Here is a 23,592-nt window from a genome sequence, read left to right on the forward strand (position 1 = left end):
TGCACACTACTGGGGGAGGGTATTGCAGCTGCCCACCAGAATGGTCAAGGTAGCGAAAGCGTGTCTTGAGCACTCTAAATGCGCGCTCCACTATGCCCCAGGTTGCAATATGGGCTGTGTTGTATCTTACCTTGGGTGGTGTGGTGGGGTTCTGAATTGGCATCATCATGTGGGTGCTCAGAGGGTAGGCACTGTCCCCTAGGTAGGTGATGATGGGTATCATTAGTGGGGTTGTGACATTACTCAGTATCTGACATGCATGTATGTGCAGTGGCATTTATACTCACCAAGCAGCCATGTATCGCCATGCCGCCCAGCTTCTAGGTCCCGGTTTAGGGTTGCAATTCTGTATGTGAAACTGTCATGAGTGGACCCCGGATAGTTGGTATATACTGGGGTGATGATTCACTTGGCATCACATACTACCTGCACGTTAATGGAATGCCAGTGCTTGCGGTTCCTATAGATGTGCTCTGATGCCCTGGGAGGACGTAGAGCCACATGGGTGCAATCAATGGCACCTAGCTCTTTGGGGAAGTGTGCCACCCCGTAAAAGTCCTGGACAACAGCCTGCCTTTCTACAGGTGTTCTGGGCAGGTATATGGGCCTGCGGACTGATGGGCATGCAGTCATGATGAGCAATACCTGGTGTAGGCAGCGTGACTGCGTGGCCTGTGACCCCCCCCCACTATGGCACTTGTCCACTGAAATGAACCAGTAGCCAAGAAGTGCAGTACATTGGGCACCTTTTCCAAGGGGCTTAGTGCTTGGGAGCACAGGGTGGGTGATGTGAGGTCATCCTCCCACCACTCACCAGGTTGAGTATTATGTGAGGTGGAAACCTGTACCTCCCATTCACCTGGTCATCAGGCATCCCAAAAAGGCTGGTCCTGCGTGTAAAAATTCTGGCCCTGACTATCCTCCTCCTCCTCTTGCGGTATCCCACGACCACCGCTGCGAGGAACGGTATATTCATCGTAGCGTCTGAGCTTGTTTGTTGTTTGCGCACACTTTTATGCTGCGCGGGTCCGTGCACACCTGCTTCCTGCTGGCATACGTGCTTCCAGATTAGCGCGTCTTTTTTGACGCACGCGTTAGCCCTGTTTGATTCCATGAATACGTGTTGTGGGCGTTCCGCGCATTTGCCTCCTGTACTTCCCCCATAACGGCCACATTTTCACGCGTTGTTCCCCATTCCGCGTGTTACACCCTGTATTCCGTCTACTTTTGTTGTGTGTGCCGCGCTATGTGCACTTTCGCTGTGCGCGTAGCATACGCTGTTTGGTGAAGTGTGCGCCATGCAGGATTTCAGCGCACATCCATGGATTTACACATGCACGGACTTCCATGAATCGATGTGTGTGGGTTTCGCTGCAATTTTCACACATGCGTTGCGATTTGCACGCTTTCGCACGCTTCCGCAGAAATTTTCAGCGCACATTAATTACATGAATCGGCCTGAAAATGTGTTGTAGGGGACGTATGCCCCTGCTTAGAGACAGGCAGCACAGTCTCCAGTGTAAATAATGAACACGGGTGGATTGCGCTGCCTGACACTCAGGGCATGGTTTAATACTGCTGCTAAGGTGTCCCTGCTGGTATACAATTTGACAATATAAAATATGCCATTGATGTTTAACTCGTGCTGTCTCCAATTTTTCCTTAGTAGGCCTTCATCTTCACAAAGGATTCATGAATTGTATACAATGTGGCAAAAGCAAATTAGATTACCAATTTTTGAAGTGTGCAATTTTTTCTGTTATCTCAGTGTGTCTCATGCTCGTTAATGGTGTCAACCATTTGAACCTAAACATCCAAGATTGCTCTTGTTGATGTCTGGGGCCTCACCCATTAGGGGTTCGAACAGAAGAGTTCTGTGCCAGATTTGTGTGTGAGACTGCCTTATGTGTGGCCAGGATGGGGTGCATTGTGGAAGGATTGTGGTACCCTGCTGGGTGGGATTAGTTTAATGTAGGACAGTGGTCGAAGTGGGCGGGAGCGGTGCTCTTATTCATTTTTAATTAGGTTTTACAGTTCCTATACTTTTATTTTAAAAAGAAACCGTTCCAGAACGGTTTCGTTTTAAAATAAAAGTGTAGGAAAAAGTTGAAACTTGCACTTTCAGTGCACTGCACAGGGTGTTTCCTTAGAGAGCAGGCACATGTTTTTGGGGGGTTTTATTGTGCATCAGAGGGGGTGCGGAGATGGGATCTGTGTGGAGCGGTGCAGTCCAGTAGGGAACAAAGTTCCACTACTTCTTTTCGGTACACTTCGACCACTGATGTGGGATGCTTGTGAGCAGGCTCAGGTTCATGGGTCACTCTGTATTTATCTGTGCACAGGAGTGATGTGCAGGATGTGCTCATGGAAGATGTGTAAGGGTCTCCCTCATGTTTTGTCAGGATAGTGAGTGTCACGAAAGGATTGGGGTTTCGCGGCAGGATTTGTGTAATGTGGGTTGCTTGTGAGATAGATGAGGTTCTCCGATTCATCTGTGGTTCTCTGTTCACAGGATAAGTGTGCAGATGACTTGTGGTAGGGGCCTAAAAGGACTCCCTCATTTATGGGCAGGATAGCGTATGTTGGAGAAGGATTGGGGTGCTCCGGGCAGGATTTGTGCAATGTGGGTTGTTTATGAGTTTCTCAGGTAGGTCTGTGGTTCTCTGTGTACCGGACTAGTGTGCAGGATGAGCTTGTGGAGGAACGGGGAGTCTTGTGCGGGGATGCCTTTTATGTGGGAAGAATGGGGTGCATTTGGGAAGGGATGGGGTGCAATAGGAAGCATTTGTCTAATGTAGCATTCTTGTCAGAAGAAGCCTGCAGTTTGTGTATTGGTCTGTGGTTTAGTGTGCACAGGATAGGGGTGACTTGGGAAAATATTAGCCTGCTTTGCGTAGAATTGGTCATACTGTGGACCAGGAGTGGGTGTTTGCGCAGGATTGTGATGCCCTGAGGACAGTGCCTAGGACAGGACGTTTTGCATGGAAGCATTGAGCTGCTACTTGCAGAATATTGTTTAGAGTTCTGTCATGGCAGGTTTAGTTTCCTTGTTTCGGATAGCCCTGTAGGGTCAGGCCCTACTAGAGAGATCGGTGACACGTGCAGTGGACAGGCCCAATCTCAGGACGATAGGTCAGTGAGTTACTTGCAGTTTTAGTCCCAGGAAACCTCATGAATCTATATTTGGCATTTGAAAAAGCAGCTGCTAGTGATCTATCAATTACTGTGATTGAAGCAGAGCTCTGTAATCAGTTGCTATCCAGATGCTTTAGACTACAAATCCCACGATACTTCATGATTGACTATGCTTACTGGGGTTGATCGGAATTGTAGTACATAACATCAGAAGAGTCAAAGGTTAGAGACCCATTGTTTTAAAGCCATTCATGCAAGTTTGTGCGTGTGCAATGTACAATTAATTCATGTGTTCCAACATGTTTCCTTCTATTCCAGATCCACTCGTCAGACAAAATAACCCACTGGACCAATTCATAAATAGTTTGCCCCAAACAAAATGATGAAAGTTAAAGAGCAGCAGAAGGCACAGCTAGTTTGGTATTCATTTTTCATTAGGTATTGTTTCTGTTATAAAATTGTGACGTGGGCACATAACACACATCTGTGATGCAATGGCGTGTACCAAAAATGAAGAAAAAAACGATCAGTATAAGGGGCCATTAGAGACATAGTTCAGGATTTTAAATATTTACTTTTTGTTACACAAACAATATATTATATAATTTAAAGTATATATGATATGTTAGCACCTGGGGCGTGGGCAGCAACCAATCAGGTTGCTCAGAACACGGACTACACTCGTGCCTTTAACTCGGGCCCTGGGCCGATAACACCCGATCCGGCCCACCGGATTGGGTCTTACCGCTTAAATAGAACATATATATCTCAAAGTAAATGATATAATGAATCTTATATATTTTATAGTAAATTGCATATATCATACAATGAAATGTGTTTATCTCACCTGGAAATAATGATATTGCATGGTGGAATTGAGATATTATATACTGAACAGTCCTAGACATTATAAAATGAAAACAATTTGTACATTTCCGTATATTTTATTTTATTTATTTTTACATTTAAAATGTGCACTAAACCCATGGGCATCTAGATGCAGGACACTTACAAAAAGCAGACACAGTAGATAGAAAGAGTTACTGGACAAAGTTACAGCTGATGGGTTACATGAAAAGCAAAGTTTTCAAATGTTTCTTGAAAACCCAGTAGGGTTGTTCCTCTCCCAGATTTTGGGGGATTGAGTTCCACAGTTTGGCCGCAATGACTGGGAAGCTAACGCCCCTCGTTATACCGGTAGACTGTTAACAATACAGTCTTCAGCTGTGTCTGTAAACCTGCGAGGCCCAAGCAGAGGGAGAGGGGCAGTAGCTTTCTCCAAAGCAGCCACTATGGGAACAGTTGGTAGCAGAAGATAGAATGCATTCATCTCAAAACATCTGCCTTTGAGGAGACATCACAGCCCAGTGACCAGTGCATCTGCCTTCCGGGAAACCTCACAGCCCAGTGACCAGTGCATCTGCCTTTGAGTAAACATCACAGCCTAGTGACCAGTGCATCTGCCTTTCAGGAAACATCACAGCCCAGTGACCAGTGCATCGGCCTTCCGGGAAACCTCACAGCCCAGTGACCAGTGCATCTGCCTTTCAGGAAACATCACAGCCCAGTGACCAGTGCATCTGCCTTCCTGGAAACCTCACAGCCCAGTGACCAGTGCATCTGCCTATCAGGAAACAGCACAGCCCAGTGACCAGTGCATCGGCCTTTGAGTAAACATCACAGCCCAGTGACCAGTGCATCTGCCTTTCGGGAAACATCACAGCCCAGTGACCAGTGCATCTGCCTTCCGGGAAACCTCACAGCCCAGTGACCAGTGCATCTGCCTTTCGGGAAACATCACAGCCCAGTGACCAGTGCATCTGCCTTTCGGGAAACATCACAGCCCAGTGACCAGTGCATCTGCCTTCCGGGAAACCTCACAGCCCAGTGACCAGTGCATCTGCCTTCCGGGAAACCTCACAGCCCAGTGACCAGTGCATCTGCCTTCCGGGAAACCTCACAGCCTAGTGACCAGTGCATCTGCCTTTCGGGAAACATCACAGCCCAGTGACCAGTGCATCTGCCTTCCGGGAAACCTCACAGCCCAGTGACCAGTGCATCTGCCTTTCGGGAAACAGCACAGGCCAGTGACCAGTGCATCTGCCTATCTAGAAACAGCACAGGCCAGTGACCAGTGCATCTGCCTTTGAGTAAACATCACAGCCCAGTGACCAGTGCATCTGCCTTTGAGTAAACATCACAGCCTAGTGACCAGTGCATCTGCCTTTCAGTAAACATCACAGCCCAGTGACCAGTGCATCTGCCTTTCGGGAAACACCACAGCCCAGTGACCAGTGCATCTGCCTTCCGGGAAACCTCACAGCCCAGTGACCAGTGCATCTGCCTTTCGGGAAACATCACAGCCCAGTGACCAGTGCATCTGCCTTCCGGGAAACCTCACAGCCCAGTAACCAGTACATCTGCCTTTCAGGAAACATCACAGCCCAGTGACCAGTGCATCTGCCTTCCGGGAAACCTCACAGCCTAGAGACCAGTGCATCTGCCTTCCGGGAAACCTCACAGCCTAGTGACCAGTGCATCTGCCTTTCAGGAAACATCACAGCCCAGTGACCAGTGCATGTGCCTTCCAGGAAACCTCACAGCCTAGTGACCAGTGCATCTGCCTTTCAGGAAACATCACAGCCCAGTGACCAGTGCATCTTCCTATCAGGAAACAGCACAGCCCAGTGACCAGTGCATCTGCTTATCAAGAAACAGCACCGCCCAGTGACCAGTGCATCTGCCTTTCAGGAGACATCACAGCCCAACGGCCAGTGCATCTGCCTTTCGGGAAACATCACAGCCCAGTGACCAGTGCATCTGCCTTTCGGGAAACATCACAGCCCAGTGACCATTTTTGTACTGCACACTCAGCCCCCATTCAAGGCCGTACTTACTATTTCATTGGCGTCCTCGAGGTTAATGAGGTCAGCTTTACGGGACCGGCAGTAGTCCCTACCGGAGTCCCAGGAGAGAAATCCCTCAGACACGAAGTAGCATCTCCCTTTGGACATCACCCACTTGTAAGGGCAGATCTCACACGTGGATTCTAATGAGAGAGAGCAGAAGCATCATTAACATGCAGTACCTGTATTCACCACTGACAGAGTCAAACACATCACGGACACAAAGAGCGCCCACGTCATCCCCATTCCACAATTTCTCACCAAGGATGTACGCGAAAGACTATAAAGCAACGTGCAGCATCTGCCGAATGCGTGTGTTTTGGGGTAGTGGAGATTTGCACTGTGCTGATTGAGGAACATTACATGGTGTCGAGAACTAGGACCACAACACTTCATACAGTCTTTGTCTCCATCCATGCTCCTTTATTTTACATCTTGACTGGCTGGCAGAGGCGGAGCTGGCTGCCAATCTTTGGGTGGGGGTTTAGAGGACAGCAAAAAGGGTGCTCCCAAAAATCACAAAAATACCCTGTAGGAGTGTCCAGAAATTCAGGTGACTGTTTTAAGTATTCACTTTGACTAATTTCCCATTTACTGCAATATATGCCGAAATAAGCTCAACAAGGCCATGTTTGGCTGCACAACAAATAATCTGCATGTGAAGTATTATGAAGTATCTTCTGAGTACAAACATGTCTAAAAATGCCTACAAACCACAAGCCCATGTTTCCCCCCTCGAATCACTAGAGAGAAGCAGATGGTGATGGAACATAACGCATGACAGCTTACATGTCTAGCTCTGCAGTTCTAGCTCCTTCAGCCACGTCATTTGGAATTGTTTTACAGAACTTGTTATAAATGCCGCTCTACTGGTATCAGAAAGCAATCTGAGGGGAACATAAAAGTCAGGAATGGCTCATTCATTTCACACCCGCAATAGGAAAACATCTGTTACTCTGCCTTTAGGATATAAAGATGCAACCCAGACGAACCTGACTGATGAGGTAGCCTTTTTCTATTTCTATGACCCTTTAGCTTGCAAAGTGCATATGGCCAACACTTCATCACCAACTGGATACATAGAACCATTTGGGGGAAAAGATGGAGCATTCAGAGCAAATCACTTTTGCCTTTGAAACTTGTCATTAATGCCCCCCCACCAGACTTTGCACTTGCCTCTGGGCCACGGCACTATGTTCAGCATTACTGCACTTTCAGCTTACGCTCCACGAGTGAGGCAACCTCTCTGCACTTCACCCAGGGCCTTGATGAACTGGACGTGTTTGTTCCTCCCACACCCCTCTCTCCGTGCACCTCTGTCCGTATGAATGCATGACCTAAATGTAGGATTAGTAATGTTCGCTGTTCTGTCCCCCCCATTCCCCAATTGTAACACTTCATGCACTTGCACTAGGAGAAATGCCATCAGGCCTAGTATGCTAGTTTCTCTGTTTTAGATTCATTCAGAAACTTCAAGGCCTAAGAATGATTACTATATTTCCTCATTCCCTTCCCACCTTGAAGCGCTTTGAAGCACTCCACCTGTGCATACGCAGTTTATAAATAAACAATTACAATTACAATAATGTAGTCATCATGGCTCAAGGCAGCCATGCAACCCCTCCTGCCTTCAACTCTCTCCTCCTTGTTCTTCTATCTGACCCCTCTGTGCATGGGCGTAATTTTAGGGGGGACAGGGGTGTTTGTCCCCCCCAACTTTTATGGCACACCATTTTGTCCCCATTCATTTGGCTGGGGCAGCTTTTCTTCAGATGTCATGTCCCCCCCAAACATTTTCAGCAAAGTTACTCCACTGCCTCTATGCAACCTTACTCTTCAGTCTCTTACCTATCTGCTTCTGTTCCCCCACCTGTCGCTCCCACTTTCCCTCTCGCAACACCCTTATTTGCTCAGCACGTTTTAGTTCTCCCTGTGGGTCCCCTCCTCTTCTACTATGAGAGGCAGTCTCCTACCCCCTTCTCTCTATGGCCCAGACTCTCAATGGGCCACCTCAACATAGATCTTAATGGAGATTTGCAACTCTTAATGCCTGTTATGCCAATAAGCCTGCAGTTAGCATCCATGACCTTCTGAAGATCTAGAGATTGACTTTCTAGCATTGACAAGGACATGGATTTTTATAACTGCACAACCTTGATTTACATTGTCCCTCCAGAGGGCTGCAATGCCCAGCTATGCAGTGGAATCAACAAAGCCTGTAGGTGTTGTAAGCTAGATCTGCCATTCCCTTCTCCCAGAAACTATGACCTCCTAACCTTCTCATTTGTGTGTCTAGCCTGTAGAGGTCTTATTGACCCAAACACCTGCATCATCTTCATCATCAGCTACCATCCTCCAGGCGACCCAGCATTTTTCATTGATGAATGGGTTGACTTCATTGGAAGCTACCAAACTACCTTAAATATGATTGTGGGCCTCAATGATTTAAGCATTTGGATTGCCAGTCGATCCTCCAGGAATTGCCTCACTTTTTCCAACCTGCTTGATTATGATGATGTGGCTTTCTGACCGAATCAATTTTGGGGGTCATGCACTGCATTCCATGCTGTCCTCAATACCTGTTTTCTATCTCACACATCATGAAAATGAATAAGCAAAAAAAGCAAAATCAAAGGCTTGTTAGTCCACTAACCTCTGATACTATATCCATTTGCCCAGCTATACACGCACAGTCTACAAAATTTAAACTGTTACCTGATTATCCGAATGTAATCTACAATGCTTTTCCGTTGCCCCAAAATATAGAAAAAGCCATTGAAAAGGCCCTGACTGATCCGGTACCCTGTATTGTTTCTCAGGAACACCCTAGTGACCCAATTCAAGCATTTAACATTTTTTCGATTAACGGCCCTACGCGATCAGGAATGGCAATCAAATCAAACAAGCCTCCGCCACAGAAAAAAACGAAAAATTGTAAGGCACCTGTTAAGATGGCAAAAACAGTGTCTAAGGTTTTCATTAAAGCTCTTTCATTGCCTAAGAAGAATACTACCTTAGCTGCAGAAGCAGTACAAAAAAATATAGTGATTTGGCTAATGCTAGGAAAGCCAAAAACTCTCCTTGTATTTCTCAAATCGCTGCTTATGCGCAATTAGACGCCCTGCTGAAGGAGCTTGAACAGAATAATGAGTTCAATCTCCAACCTACACCCCCCTCTCTACCTAAGGACTTGGTAAATGTGTTAATACAGTCTAAGGCGGGAGACACCCGTTCGGTGCTGACGCCCTGTTCTGCCGATGTGGTTTGAGACAAGAACTTTGAAGCCAGACGTATTGAAATTAGAAAAGAGAGTGATCATTATATGTCTATGCATAGATCTATGAAAGCCCCTGTGGTGATACCTTCTGGTGCTAACTTACAGGTGAAAAGCCACATAATAACACAAATGGACATGGATCGAGAGATTCAGATACAATCTATGCCCAATGACCCGGAATTGCCCTTTGTGAAAGAAAATACTGAACCTGAAAAGACTGGCTACATTTCTCATAATTTACCTGTTACCCAGCAACATATTTTCAATTCAATTGATCCACCAATAGAACAAACAATAAAAACTATGGTGGCACAATATATGGCTTTCCTGAATAAAAATGCATTATTACATAATAAGTCTGTGGCGGAATCACCTGCTACTCAACCACAATCAGATGTTGAGTGGAACTATCCTCGGGGATCTGTACCAAGGGGTAATGCACAAATTCAACACCAAAGTAAGTTGCTGGGAACAACGTCACAGCACATTAATAAGTCACTGCCAGTGAAAGGTTTGAAAATGACATCCAAATGCCCTTTGTACTCATTAATAATTAGGTGTAGGGATAGACCGTTTCCGAAGTATGATTTAAATCGTACTAGTATACTAGCCTTATTAGCGGAAATTCCTTTGTTAGATGACCTCCAATCTTCAGACATTGATTTGGTTGAATTCATCCTGGAGAGAGACCTATCTGCTGCACGGATATGGGTATCCTCTCACATTGTGCTATACACACTATGGCTTGCTAAAAGAGAAATATATGAATTGGGTTTTGAGTTACTTATTGATGAGTCACCCCAAGTAACAACCTTTGTTCCACAAAACCGTCAAACATTAACGTATGTCCCAAATCAGAGGCAGGTTCATTTTGCGCAGCCAAGTACGCAAAATCGTAATTCCATATCTCGAGGGCCTCTACAACAGCCGTAACAAACCCCCCTACACCTATCATCTTCTATGTCCTTGATAAGTTGGAACACGCGTGGTCATGCTAATTTGTTGAGGGACAACACTAATGAGTTGACTCAGCATGATGTCATCTTATTTCAAGAGACTTGGCTCATTGAGCGTCCAGTGTGGGCCAACTTTGATATCGTTTTCAATCCTGCAATGTGATCTGTGAATGGTCGCCCCATATCGGGGCTATTGATGGCTATAAAAACGAGTTTAGAAATTGTTCTTGAATATCAGTCTGCTCCTAATCAATTTGTTCAATTAATTATAATTAAAACAAGACAACATAGATATGCGATAATAAACTTATGCTGGAATCCAGTTGCAATGTCCACTAGCGCATTTCTTAAAGATTTGGAAGATATGTGGATAGAGATTACCAAACTCCCCACTTACCCTCATGATATATTGGCGGGAGATATAAATTTGCACTGTTTGGATTCTTCTTCCAAACGCATTGACAGCAGACTGACCTCCTGGAATTCTTTCATTGACTCAAAAAATTTGATCATGTTAAATGGCTCTTGTCCAGGTGATACACCACCGCAGAACACCTGGAAAAGAGGCTGCCTTGGTGCCATTATTGATTTTATTTATGTCAATCGGGAACTATTCTTGGATGTTAAACTGTTCTGTGTGATCCCCTCCAAGGATAGTGACCATAACATTTTAAATTTGAAATGGCAAACTATGGACCAAATGGAAAAAATGGAGACATATAATACTCCCTAGCCCTTGTCTTTAAATAATGGTATGCATAGATTACACTAGACTGAAGATAATTTAGCGAAATTTGCCATAGTATTTGAAAGGTCTTCTGTGTATGAGTTGAAATCAGGCAACAATAATATACTTGAGTATAGTGAACTTTTGCACAAATTTGGTACTCCAAATAAGGTGAAGGCCATCCACTTCCCTTTACATATTTTTGATTCTGAAGTACAGAGACAAAAGTCCTGGTTCAGACGTGAAAAGAAGGTTGTCTTGGCTCTTCCCAGTCAAGAGAAATGGCAAGCTCTTAAGTCCTTGAAAACAAGACATAAAAATTGGATGAAGGCCTATCGAGCAAGTCTCTATCAAAGGGACAGTGAATGCATGCTTCAAAAAATGGGGTCTAAAAAATCGGCTCAAATGTGGGCCCTAATTAATAAGACTAATGCCAAATCTCAGATTTCTTCACAAATCAATGATGTATCAGAGGCCCAATGGATTGAGCATTATACAAAATTATATGCTTGTGCAGAGGATTCAAGTCCCTTGTACAGTCAGTCTTATCAAGGAGTTTTTAGCCTAAATTTTACAATAACAGATATTTTATATTACATTAATAAATCTAGTCGTTCCCGCGCCCCTGGCCCCGACGGGATCTCTAATTATATGATAAAGCAAGCCCCGGAAGTATGGGCAAAGATTTTATATCATCTTTTTACCTTAATTATAGATACACAGAAATGACCCACATCCTGGACTCTTTCTATTATTATCCCGGTGTTCAAGAAGGGTAATAGACAGAATCCTTCAAATTATAGACCAATTGCCCTTCTTGACACTCCGGGTAAGATCTTTGCACGTTTGATCCTGCGAGACCTGCGGGCCTGGATTGAAAGTTCTGGTAATGCCAATGCCTTTCAAACTGGTTTTGTTGAAGGCAAAGGAACGGCTATAAATATTACTGCAATCAATTCCATAAAAGCATTATGCAAATATCAAAATTGATTTTAGAGAGGCTTTTGACTCAATTGATAGACAACTTTTAATTAACAAATTGATTAAAATGGACTGCCCCAGCTCACTAATTAAATTGATTGCACTTTTACATACAGTTACTGCAGTCCAGATCAGAATTTCTTTAGCTGTGCAACTATCCTCGAAAATGTTGACAGCACGGGGTCTTAAACAAGGCTGTATTCTGGCGGCCACCATTTTTAACTTGTTTATCTTAGATATGGGCAGGAGTTTTATTGATATCAATTCAGATGCCCCGAAATTAGGGCCACATCAAATTGCATGCATTTTATACGTGGATGATCTTATTTTAATCTCCAAAACCCCGTCTGGTCTACAACGGTTAATAAATGGACTTTCGCATTATGTCCAAGAAAATCACATGTCAATTAATTTAACTAAAACTCAGATTATGCAATGTGGTAATAGAAAATGTTGCTCGCTAAAATCACCCATCTGGACCTTTCAGGAAGAGCTCATTTGAATCACCCCACAATACAAATATTTGGGAGTGATTATTAATAATTTGAAGCTTGACCTTCCTTATGTTCTGGACATAAAACAAAAATTGCAAACATTAATATGCCAAGCAAAAGTCCTTTTATACAAATATGGCAGATTTACCTGCTCCCTGGTTCTTTTATATTATGCACAAAAGGTTTTACCAATTCTGACGTATAGTTCTGAAACAAAACTTCCAAGGGAACGTGTGTTTTGGGATCGACTAGAGGGCAAATTTTGGCGTGAAGTATTTAAGTTACCAAATTCAACTCCTGGGCCCTTGATACGCTATGAGTTAGGAGCACTTTCTATGTTTGTGTTTTATGCTTGGAAATCATGTTCGCTAATGAGAACATTTATGTTGTTTATAAAGGTTATTGATCTATCTCATATATTGGTCATTTATATGCTGAAATCTACTCATTTTTTTCCAACTAAGTGGAGAAATTTTGTTACAAATTTGCTAGTAGATGCCGATATAACAATTGATTTGTTAATAATAAACCCTAATCGTGCTCAGAAGAAATTATATCAGCACGATTGGATGTGTACCTTAGATCAATGTTCACATTATAAATATTATAGTATCCAACTTTTTGGATGGAAAAAAATGAGAACTACAGCATCTTATTTACTTAAATTTCCTTCATCTTACTTTAGAAACCACTATCTTAGGTTTAGACTCAATTTATGGCCTACTAAAGAAATCTTATATAGAAGAGGACAATTAAAAAAACATCAGAATATTTGTCGGTTTAGCCAACTGCCAGATTGTGAGGAAAATCTAAAACATCTAATAGTTGTCTGCTCCTCATTGAAGGTGCTACACTGTAAATACTTTAAAAGAGTATACGAGAATTATAACCTGTTAACTATAGATGTATTCTGGAATAGAATATTTTCTTCTCCTCTGCAAGCTATTCGTATAGCTACTGTGCAATTTCTTCTAGAATTAAATCTAGAGAAAATTGAATCCACAGACTAATGTGATCTAAACCAATCTAATAATTTGTTTAAGGAAAAAAGTTTAGGATTAACATGTTTTCAAGAATATATTCGAAATTGTGAGTTTTGCATGATTGGAAATTCTGTAAGAATTCAGAGACAGGAAATGGAAAGATATGAACTATAGTTGAATTATTATAACCTTTAAGATGTTTTAGGCTATACAATGTCAAGAAAATGTTTGTCTCTTAGTGAAATTTGACGTACTGTAACAATGAAATGTTTGATGTAATATATATAAATAACTGTTTTTACTCTATTCTGTTGCTGTATATGTATGATATTGAAAGGTTGATTTATCAACCAAACAATTAAATAAAAAAAATAAAAAAAACCTGTTTCTTTGTCTGACTTTTAAGTTAGTTCTCTACATTGATCTGATCAACATCTCATGAAAACCTGGCTTGCTTAATATGTGGAATCTCTTACAGATGCACAGGCTGATCTAGGAATCATGTCAGTTAGACCTTTGAGATGTGTGTCCTCTGCTTTGTTCTCTGAAAACCTTGTCAGCTCTAATGTTTGCACTGATCCTGCTCAATCCGTCCTTGCCAGCTTTTTCTCAGGAACTCATAAGGACCTTGAACATTCTTACGACAGTTATTTAAAAAAAATCAATCTTCTGAAGAGGAAGTGTTGAGTATCGCCCGCCACTCCAATTGCCCCCCTCCCATTGCCTATTGAGTTCACACCAAAGTATGTGACGTATTAAGAACAGTTAAATGAGCAGAGAACAGCACGCAGGCTCTTCTCAGTACCTATCAGGATGACAGCACCTATTAATATACCGACACCTAAGAAAACCTGGACAGTAAGGTATCCATTAAAAAAAGCCATACCTACATTCTAAACAATATTACAGTTGTTTGAATAAAATACCCGAAGAAGCAAAGAAGATAATGAAGGAAGATGAATGGTGACATCATAAGAAATCAGACTGACAGACATATAGAAGATAAAATGACCTATGAATACTGACAAGAGATGAAATACCAAGGAGATACCATGGATAACTGACATCTTGAGCCCAAGGTGAAGAAGTTGATGTCAAAATGAAGAAATGTATGCCACATACATGATGAAGATATTTAGTTAGTTTAAACGTGTACAGATGCAAGTAACTGCAAGAGGCAAATAAATTGTGAAGCTTGTTTATGCTTAATAGTCGATAGATTGCGGCAAGCGCCATACCTTAAGAAGCACTTTATGTATTAATGCAAGTCCACTACGCACATGAGCAGAATTGAAAAAAGGTTACAAAAGGCCTCAAATGGAGTGTGTCCCAGTAAGGAAATTGAGAATCGAGACAGAGCAAAACTCAGCTAAGGATGACCATGCCAAGAAGCCAAGGTCTTATCTGGCTGGAATAATCCAAAATTGGATACAATTAAGGAGAGAAGAGAACAGAGGATCCTGCTCAGAAAGGCCAAGATAAGCCACATACGTAAGAGAACTGGTAGAATTAAATCAAATATACGAAAAGACATGAAGAAAAGCCGAGTTCGCAGTGTCCAGTCACGTGACAAAGGCAGGCTGGAAGACTGACACTTTGACACCTACACATGGATCCCGACCATGCCAATACTTATTAAAAGTTCTCAGAGCACAGAGCAGACTCAAGGCCAAACTATAAAGAAGTAATTGACACATGACTATTGAGGTGATGATTGGTTGTAGCATAATTGATGGGAAGCTGGGGTGCAGATGAGCTTCTCTGCAACTGGATGTTCTTTCTGCGTGTTGCTAGATGTAGGTGGAAAAGTATGATTGGGGTTGATGCCAACCCAATCATAGTGGAGCATGTAATCTAGGATCCTATAGTAAGTAGAGCCAATGGGACGTCGTACTTTTAGTGACATTCATAGTGGCCATTTTGAAGCAAGGGCTTAGATGCTCCACCTGACATTGATTATCCAATCCCCTCTCCCTGTTACCATATACAGATATAGTACCTATATTAAGTTACCTTCCAATCACGTTGCATGTTAGGTTTTTAAGGTTATTAGACGTGAGAGGTAGTTAGTAGTTATCAACAGCTTACAGACATATTTCATTAAATGACGCTGTAAACCATATAGTACAATCAGATTTTAATGTTAATTTCATTAGAAAAACACAAAATGACTTAAAAAGGCGGTGGGTCAATCCCATTCGCTTAACATACAACAAATACAAGTTGTTTTGAAATAACAAACATTGTTGTTTGTGACACTTAAACTAGGCCATGGGGAAGTACTCACTTCCGTCTAGGTAGCCAGAATTAGGTACAGTGATCGGTCCGGGGAGCGATTGCTATCTCGGACCGTTCACGGGACCTCAGTTCAGGTTATTGAATCATCATTCTAGTTATGGTTCCAGATGGTAAGACTCGTCATGTTTCAGTTCATACAGCAATTTATAGAATTTTCATCAGGAGTAGTATCCTGTTATAAAAAACAACAAACAGCTATGACAACAAACTTAGAGAGTGCTATGATTGCGCCTCTCAAGGATGGTAGATATTCTGTTGTCTGTGTTTAATAATGAACTCAGATGTTCTTGCTGTAGCTGTTGAAAACAAAAGATGTAAAAAGATGTAAGCTTTTATTGCTAATAATTCTTTTTAATAAAATGAATTTATCTAGCGAGACTAGGTTTAATAATTACCGCATCTCATAGGGAGTGAGTGGCTCTATTTCAGAGGTATTCCTGTTATATGCAGGTGTTAGTCCTCTAGGTCTGTAGTGCATGCTTCAATAGGGCTACTAAGGCCTGCAAGTTAAATTTGCATAAGTTAGAAACTGCTATTGGTGTGGACCGGTCTAATCTCTCAAAGCAAATGGAGTGCAATCCTTAATTACTTACCTTCCATGAAGCAGAAATTCTTCATAGTGTAGATAATTTGAGTAATCGATGCTCTGAAGCGCTCACTGTTTTGGGTAAGGATAGGTCGTAAAATGGGAACCAAGTGGTCAATCAATCTGTAAAAGATTATTGACTGTTGGAGTTACAGGCTTAAATTAGAAAAATTGCTGGTTATAAAATCGTGTGTTAAAGAGCTCACCTAGATGGTAAATAATTAGTGGCTCGTGTAGCTGCATTCTATTCTGGTAGTTGGTTTTTCATAGTGAAATTCTCTTCAGTCTTTTTTCAGGCTGGAACCCCACACGTGTATTTATACAATTAGAAGAACATTTACCATGACTGTTTTTTATTAGTTCTGGCGAACTATTAAGAGCCTGAATTTTGAGTAGATCATGGTAGAGAGTATTCCTATTTGTAATATCTAAATCTGTATATGTGAAAGGTTGTAAATTACCTTTGTATGTTTAAATCCGTGGTCTGGGCTCGATTTGCTTCATTCTGACGCCTCGAGACGCTACTTCGGTAGAGATTAACCACGCCATCTTGGGTGTAAAGATTTTATAGGTTTCCTAGTCCTATTTCTGTTTCTACGTTTGTCGCGGTTATTCCAGCACTGTAAACTTAATCCCATATAAATATACAGATTGAGTATGGGATTAATTCTAAGTTGTTGTAAGGTGTAGAGGATTACTTCGGATCACGTGAATATACATGGAGTGGCAAATGAAACAGGCCGACTTATCCAATAATGTAATATGAGCGCGGGAGAGCGCAGGAAAGAGATTATAGACTCCCGAAATATCAATTGTACATAAATAAATAACAAACCTTCTCAATATGGTTTAAATTGTTATTTATGGTGTTAGTACATTAGAGATGTTTTAATTACTAGGAAACTGATAACTTTACTCGAAGGAGGAGAGTTACTAAACATTCTAAATCTGGATAAAGCAAATGTATGACAAATATAGTAGTATCTCTGGAAGTTGGTAGAGAGAACATTTTATATTTTATGCCATTCAATTGATTCATTAAGCCCTATTTTATCACTTTTAGTTTGAAAAATGAGTCTTTTTTCTTTTTCCAGTAGTAGTTCTTTCTTAGTCAGAGGGTCTTTTCCTTTAATCATGAGTAACACTGTCCATTTAAAATCTTCGCTGGAATGATTTTTTTCTAAATAGTGTTTGACCATTGGTGCCATTAGAGTTTTGTATCTGATACAACTTCTATGTTCAATCATCCGGGTTTTTACTTTTCGGATAGTTTTACCTATGTAGTTTTTGCCACATGGGCAGGTAATCATATATACAACATAGTCTGAAGTGCAATTCGTAAGTTGCATCTGTTTCCATGGGGTAGTTAGACCAATTTCAGTTTCTTTAGATTTTTTGATATATTTACATACTGAACAATGTCTGCATGGATAATGGCCGCTAACTGAGCTCATACCCCAAGTTGTAGTTACGTTGTCTAATGCTGTAGATTTACCTTTGAATTTACTGCGACTGACCTTGTTTCCGATGGTGGTGGATTTTCTGTAGGCAAAGAGGGGGCTTGGCAGCTTACTAGTAGACTGGTTGAAAATCTTCCATTGTTTACGCATGATGTTAGTTATGGATAAACTCAGATTTGTGAAAGTATTAACAGTGACTAGTCTGCCATCTACAGGTTTGGTCACTTTGTCTTCGAGTAGAGATTCCCGGTTGTTATTAAACACTCTTTTTACTGCTTTCCGAATAAGTTTTTTAGGATACTCTCGATTTCTCAATTTTTGGGAAAGGATAGTAGCTTCCTGTTCATACAATTCCTTAGTGCTACTGTTCCTTTTTAATCGAAGAAATTGACCATAGGGGAGATTATTTTTTAGATGTTTAACATGGTGACTATGGTAATGCAGGAGGGAGTTCTTATCTGTACTCTTATGGTATGGGCGCACCAATAGTGTTCCTGATTGATGGAAGATGGTTAAATCTAAAAAATTATTTTCTTCTTTTTATATTGTCATAGTGAATTGTAGATGACGATTCTGTTGGTTAAGCCAGAATACAAAATGATTTGCTTCTTCTTTTGTTCCTTTCCATATGACAATAATATCGTCTATATACCTGGCCCAAGATTGTAAATGAATTTGGAACGGATTATTGGAGTAAATATGTTTTTCTCAAAGATTTTATCATATAAATTGGCCACACTGGGTGCCATGATGGCTCCCATGGCTGTCCCTTCTATTTGCTGGTAGAACTGTCCTTGGAATTCAAAAAAGTTTTTAGTTGGTGCTATTTCTATGCACCATAGGATGAAAGACGTAGGAACTGGTTCCTCATCCAGCCTGGTTAAGAGGATCTCTTCTAATGTTTCTATAGTTTGTTGTTGTGGGATACTAGTATCGAGAGAAACGATATCCAACGTGATAAGATATTGTGTTTTGGTATCATATTGAAGATTTTCATAATGATTGATAACGTCTTTAGTATCTTTAATATATGTGTTACGCTCACCTGGTATCCACGGGGACGCCACCCAGCCAGCTGGTCGTTGATGCCTTTCCCAATGGTCCCCTGGTGGTCTTGATATCAAGGGAGTTTCGCCTGGTTGCCGGAATCGGTGGGCTCTCCGTCCTGCTCTCTGGGGAGGGGCAGGTTGTCTTTTGTGGGCACTGGCGGTGCAGTTACTTCACTGACTGCAGCCCTTGTAGTGTCTTTCAGGTAGGTCTTATTGCGATTGATGGCGTCGTAATTCTTGCATGCCTTTTGTCTGTTCTAATGTCTCTTTTTATCTCCTCTAGGAACGCGGAGTGTCTGCTGGGAGAACGGGATGTGCTGGTTCTCACCAGGAGATGATGGCGCGCTATAGCGCTATCATGCAGTGAGGAGGCGCTTTGCATAGTGCAGCGATGCCTTGTCCTCACTGACCTGTGCTTTTCTCTTTTCGTAGGTCGCAGGGAGTACCCAGCGCAGATGGAGTTTCCAGAGAAGTGCCGGTGGAAAACCAACCAGCCAGGTAAGTGTTTAAGCACTTTTATGGTTGTAATGTCTCTGGTACCTCCATTAATGATGTCTTTCTCCTTTTCTCAGGTCCCTTTGATCCGGGCAGTGAACTCCTCCAACAGAGCTGCCCAGGAGCTGCGAGCAGAGAAGGATGAAGATTGCAGGTAAGATTCTGCTGCTAATGATGTTCTTTGTTTTCTGCAGGTTAGGAATTCACCAGGTTCGAGAGAAAGCTGGACACGGTGAGCGCCACGTTGCTAGAAGCAAAATAACACGAAGCATGTGGTCTTGTTTGGGTGTGGTTTAAATAGCCACTGTAAAGTAGTCCAGGTAAAGTAGTCCCCAGGCCACCATACCCAAAACACTAGACCGCATAGCTTGGTTCTAGGAACCCAGCTATGTGGATGCCTCCATGTTGACTGAAAGCCTAAATAAAGTAGTCCCTTAAGCAGATGCCTTTCTTAACTGATGATCCTGGTGCCAAATGTGCCAGGACTGGCCCCAAGAGGGTCTGAAGAGTGGATGCCCGGCCTTATTAATGATCCAAGCCCTGATTCCACCTGGCCAATGGGCTTGCCAGTGGGGATCAGGGCTGAGGGTCGTGACAGCACTCCCCCCCAAGGCCCCTCCCAAGGTTTGTCTTGTGCCTGGTCCAGGTTTGGTTGGGAAGTTCCGATGAAACTTCTTAATCAGACGTGGTGCATGAATGTTCTCACTGGATTCCAGGATTTATCTTGAGGCCCAAACCCCTTCCAGTGGATGAGATAGTACAATTTGGCTCTAGAGTACTTAGAGTCCAGGATGCCTTTGACTTTGAATTCTGGTTCTCCATCTATTAGTATAGGTTGAGGTGGTGTTTTTATTCGTGTACAGGGTTGCATTGGTTTTAAGAGGGATACATGGAATACCGGATGGATTCGTAGATTAGGTGGTAAATCCAACTTGACAGCTGCTGGGTTGATAATTGCCTTGATGGTATAGGGTCCCAAATATCTAGGATGGAAGGTCCGAGTCCCTTTGATGGGTACGTATTTGGCAGCTAACCAAACCTGGTCTCCTACTTGATAGTCTGGGGCCTTTTTCCGATGCTGGTCGGCAAAGTGTTTTTGTTTTTCTTTAGCATGAATAAGATGTTCCTTTGCCTTTCTGAACACTTGAGAGATGGTTGTTTGAAGAGTCTTTACTGCAGGCATTTCCAAGCTGGCAGGAAGGTCAAGTTCTGATGTACGTGGATGTCTGCCATACAAGGTATAAAAAGGTGTTTGGCCCATGCTAGAATGTACGGAGTTGTTATATGCGTACTCGGCTATCCACAGTAAATCCTTCCAATCTCACAATTCATGGTGCAGCATGCACCGTAAATACTGCTCGAGGGTCTGGTTGGTCCTCTTAGTTTGGCCGTCTGTCTGGGGGTGGTGACTGGTGGCTAGCCGGACATCAATCTGAGCCATTGTGCAACACTTTCTCCAAAAATTGGATAAAAATTGGCTGCCTCGATCGGAGACCAGAACTGATGGAAAGCCATGCAGCTTGACAATGTTTTTCAGAAATACTCCTGCTAGAGTGGATGCTTCCGGGAGGCCCTTGAGAGGAATAAAATGTGCCACCTTTGAGAACAAATCCACGATTACGAGTATGTTGTTACAGCCTTGACTTGGTGGCAGATCCGTGATAAAGTCAAGGGAAAGAGTGTGCCATGGAGCGGGAGGGATGTCCAGTGGTTGTAGGAGACCTAATGGTTTCTGTTTCTGTGATTTATTTTGTGCACAGACGCCGCAGGACTGAACATACTGGACAATATCCTTACGCCAGGTAGGCCACCACAAGTTCTTTTTTACCTTGGCTAAAGTTTTAGCGATTCCAGGGTGTCCTTCGATCAGGGAGTCATGATAATCTGAAATGATATGCTGTTGTAACTCCTTCTCAGGTACATATAGCCGATCTCTAAAATAAGGTAACTGATCCTTGATGCAATACTGTTCTTCCTGAGTTTGCCATGCGAGGAAAGCATCCAGGTTCATTGACTGACAAATGTTGTCTCGTAATTCGGCTTGTGATAACGCTGTTGTGATGCCCAAGAGTTTGTCTTCAGGTATGATGGGTACCAGGTCTGGAGTTGTATGCACCGTTTCATCGATGCCCATTCGAGATAAGGCATCAGCTCTCCCATTCTTGACCCCAGGTCGAAAGGTGATCCCGTAGTTATATTCGGCGAAGAAGAGGGCCCACCATAACTGGCGTGAAGACTGGGCTTTGGCTGTTTTGAGATATTGAAGGTTCCGGTGGTCTGTGATCACTGTAATGGTGTGTCTCGCTCCCAGAAGATAGTGTCGCCACGCCTTGAAAGCAGACTTGATGGCTAGGAGTTCTTTGTCTGTGATAGTGTAATTCATTGCCGGGGGGTGAAATCTTTTTTGACCAGAAGGCCACAGGATGCAGCTGGCCAGTTTCTGGGTCCCTCTGTGACAGGACCGCTCCCACTGCTATACTGGAAGCTTCAGTTTCTACGACATAAGGGAGGTCTGGACGAGGGTGTCGCAGGATTGGAACAGAGGTGAACCTTTGTTTCAGTTCCTGAAAGGCTCTTTCTGCTTCCTCAGTCCAAGCAAACTTTTTATTGCTTTTTCGTAGCAATACTGTGATCGGGTGCACAACCTGAGAGAAGTCTGGAATAAACCAGCGGTAAAAGTTTGAAAAGCCTAGCATGCTCTGTATCCCCTTTAGAGATGTTGGTGATGGCCATTTTAAAATTGCGTCCACTTTATGTACGTCCATTCTGATGCCTTTTCCAACAAAAACAGACGAGTGCACTTTAGAGCAAACTCGTACAGTTCAAGTAAGAGTAGTAGTGACCAAGATAACCCTGCCTCTGGTCGTACCATCCCCCAAAGGGGCAGAGGCAATAATCGAAGGGGACAAGGCAACCAAGGGAATAAATCCAGGAATTTTTTACAACAAGGCCCCAATCGGGGAAATTGGAACAACGACAAACACCAAACAAGGAGCGGCAATCGCTCCTAGTTAACCTTTCAAAATATAAACTAACAGACTTAGAATAATCAGTTCTCAACAAAGGCCTAGGCTTCGTAATCACCAAGAAGCACGACCCGTTCCTCTTTCCTAGTGATTTCCATAAATTCATGAGAAAAATACATCTCAAAGAATTTTTTTCTGAAACTGTGAATGAGGTGACTACTACACAAACTAAAAACCATACTGGTTTAAAAAATCCCTCGCACTTCTGCCCTCCTAGCTAGTCATATTCCCCAGAGTCTATGATTTTTGGAAAAAACGTCCTCAGAGAAGTTGAAAAATTAGAAAAGAAAAATCATTCACCTTATCAAAACCTCAATCACTCAGAAATTAATGCCTTAAATAATCTTGCTAAAAATGAGGATATTATAATAAAAAGAGCAGACAAACGAGGACGGACTATATAGATGAATGTCTAAGTCAGTTAAACAACACACAATACTATAGAAAACTACCTGAAAATCCTACAAAAGAACTACTACACACAATCGAGCTCAAAGCAGAAAAAGCCAAAGATAGAGGATGGATAAACCGACAGGAATGTGAATTTTGAATTAACACAGATTCCTCGACACCCACCTTTTATTGCCTACCCAAGATTCATAAGATCTTAATTAAACCACCGGGACGCCCTATAGTAGCTGGAATTAATTCTATTCTAGAACCACTTTCAAAATATGCAGATCATTATTTAAAAAACTATGTTACCAAAATGGAATCATATATTAAAGATACTAAAGACATTATCAATCGTTACGAAAATCTTCAATACGATACCAAAACACAATGGGCCTCATTACGACCCTGGCGGAAAGTGACTGACCGGACCGCAACAGCGTAAATAGCGTTTCCGCCATTGCACGAAGGAGCAAAGTGCGGCTAATTACGACCCATCGGGCACGAGCATTACGCCATGGCGGAATCCGAAAGGCTGCGATGGCGGAAATGACCCCAAAACGGCCCTTACCGCCGCCGTACGCTGCACCAGGTGCAATACCGCCACCCATCTTAGCGGTCACCGTAATGAGCGGTCACCGTAACGAGCGGGCACCGCAAATTACGGGCACCGTAAATATACGGAAACGGAAGTAAAAGCATGTGGCCGGAACGGGAAACAGCACGCCGCACAACTATAAAATCCGAATCCCAACACAACCATTAAAAATCCGACCCTGACACACATCCCAACCCGTTAGCAACCCCAGTTAAAAAAATAAATATG

The 23,592-nt window shown here is 42.7% G+C and overlaps 1 protein-coding gene across 1 annotated transcript in view; it reads right to left on the reverse strand.

Moving 5' to 3' along the window:
* The window catches only part of LOC138579504 (killer cell lectin-like receptor subfamily F member 1), a 467,589-nt gene that overhangs the window by 74,649 nt on the left and 369,348 nt on the right, over positions 1 to 23,592 (reverse strand). The window contains exon 4 of the mRNA XM_069649826.1: positions 6,033 to 6,184. Coding sequence (XP_069505927.1) covers positions 6,033 to 6,184 — 152 coding nt within the window. The remainder of the gene's footprint in view (positions 1 to 6,032; positions 6,185 to 23,592) is intronic.

The sequence above is a fragment of the Ambystoma mexicanum genome, chromosome 3p (assembly GCF_040938575.1).
Source record: "Ambystoma mexicanum isolate Mex_15411 chromosome 3p, UKY_AmexF1_1, whole genome shotgun sequence".
NCBI classification, from domain to species: domain Eukaryota; kingdom Metazoa; phylum Chordata; class Amphibia; order Caudata; family Ambystomatidae; genus Ambystoma; species Ambystoma mexicanum.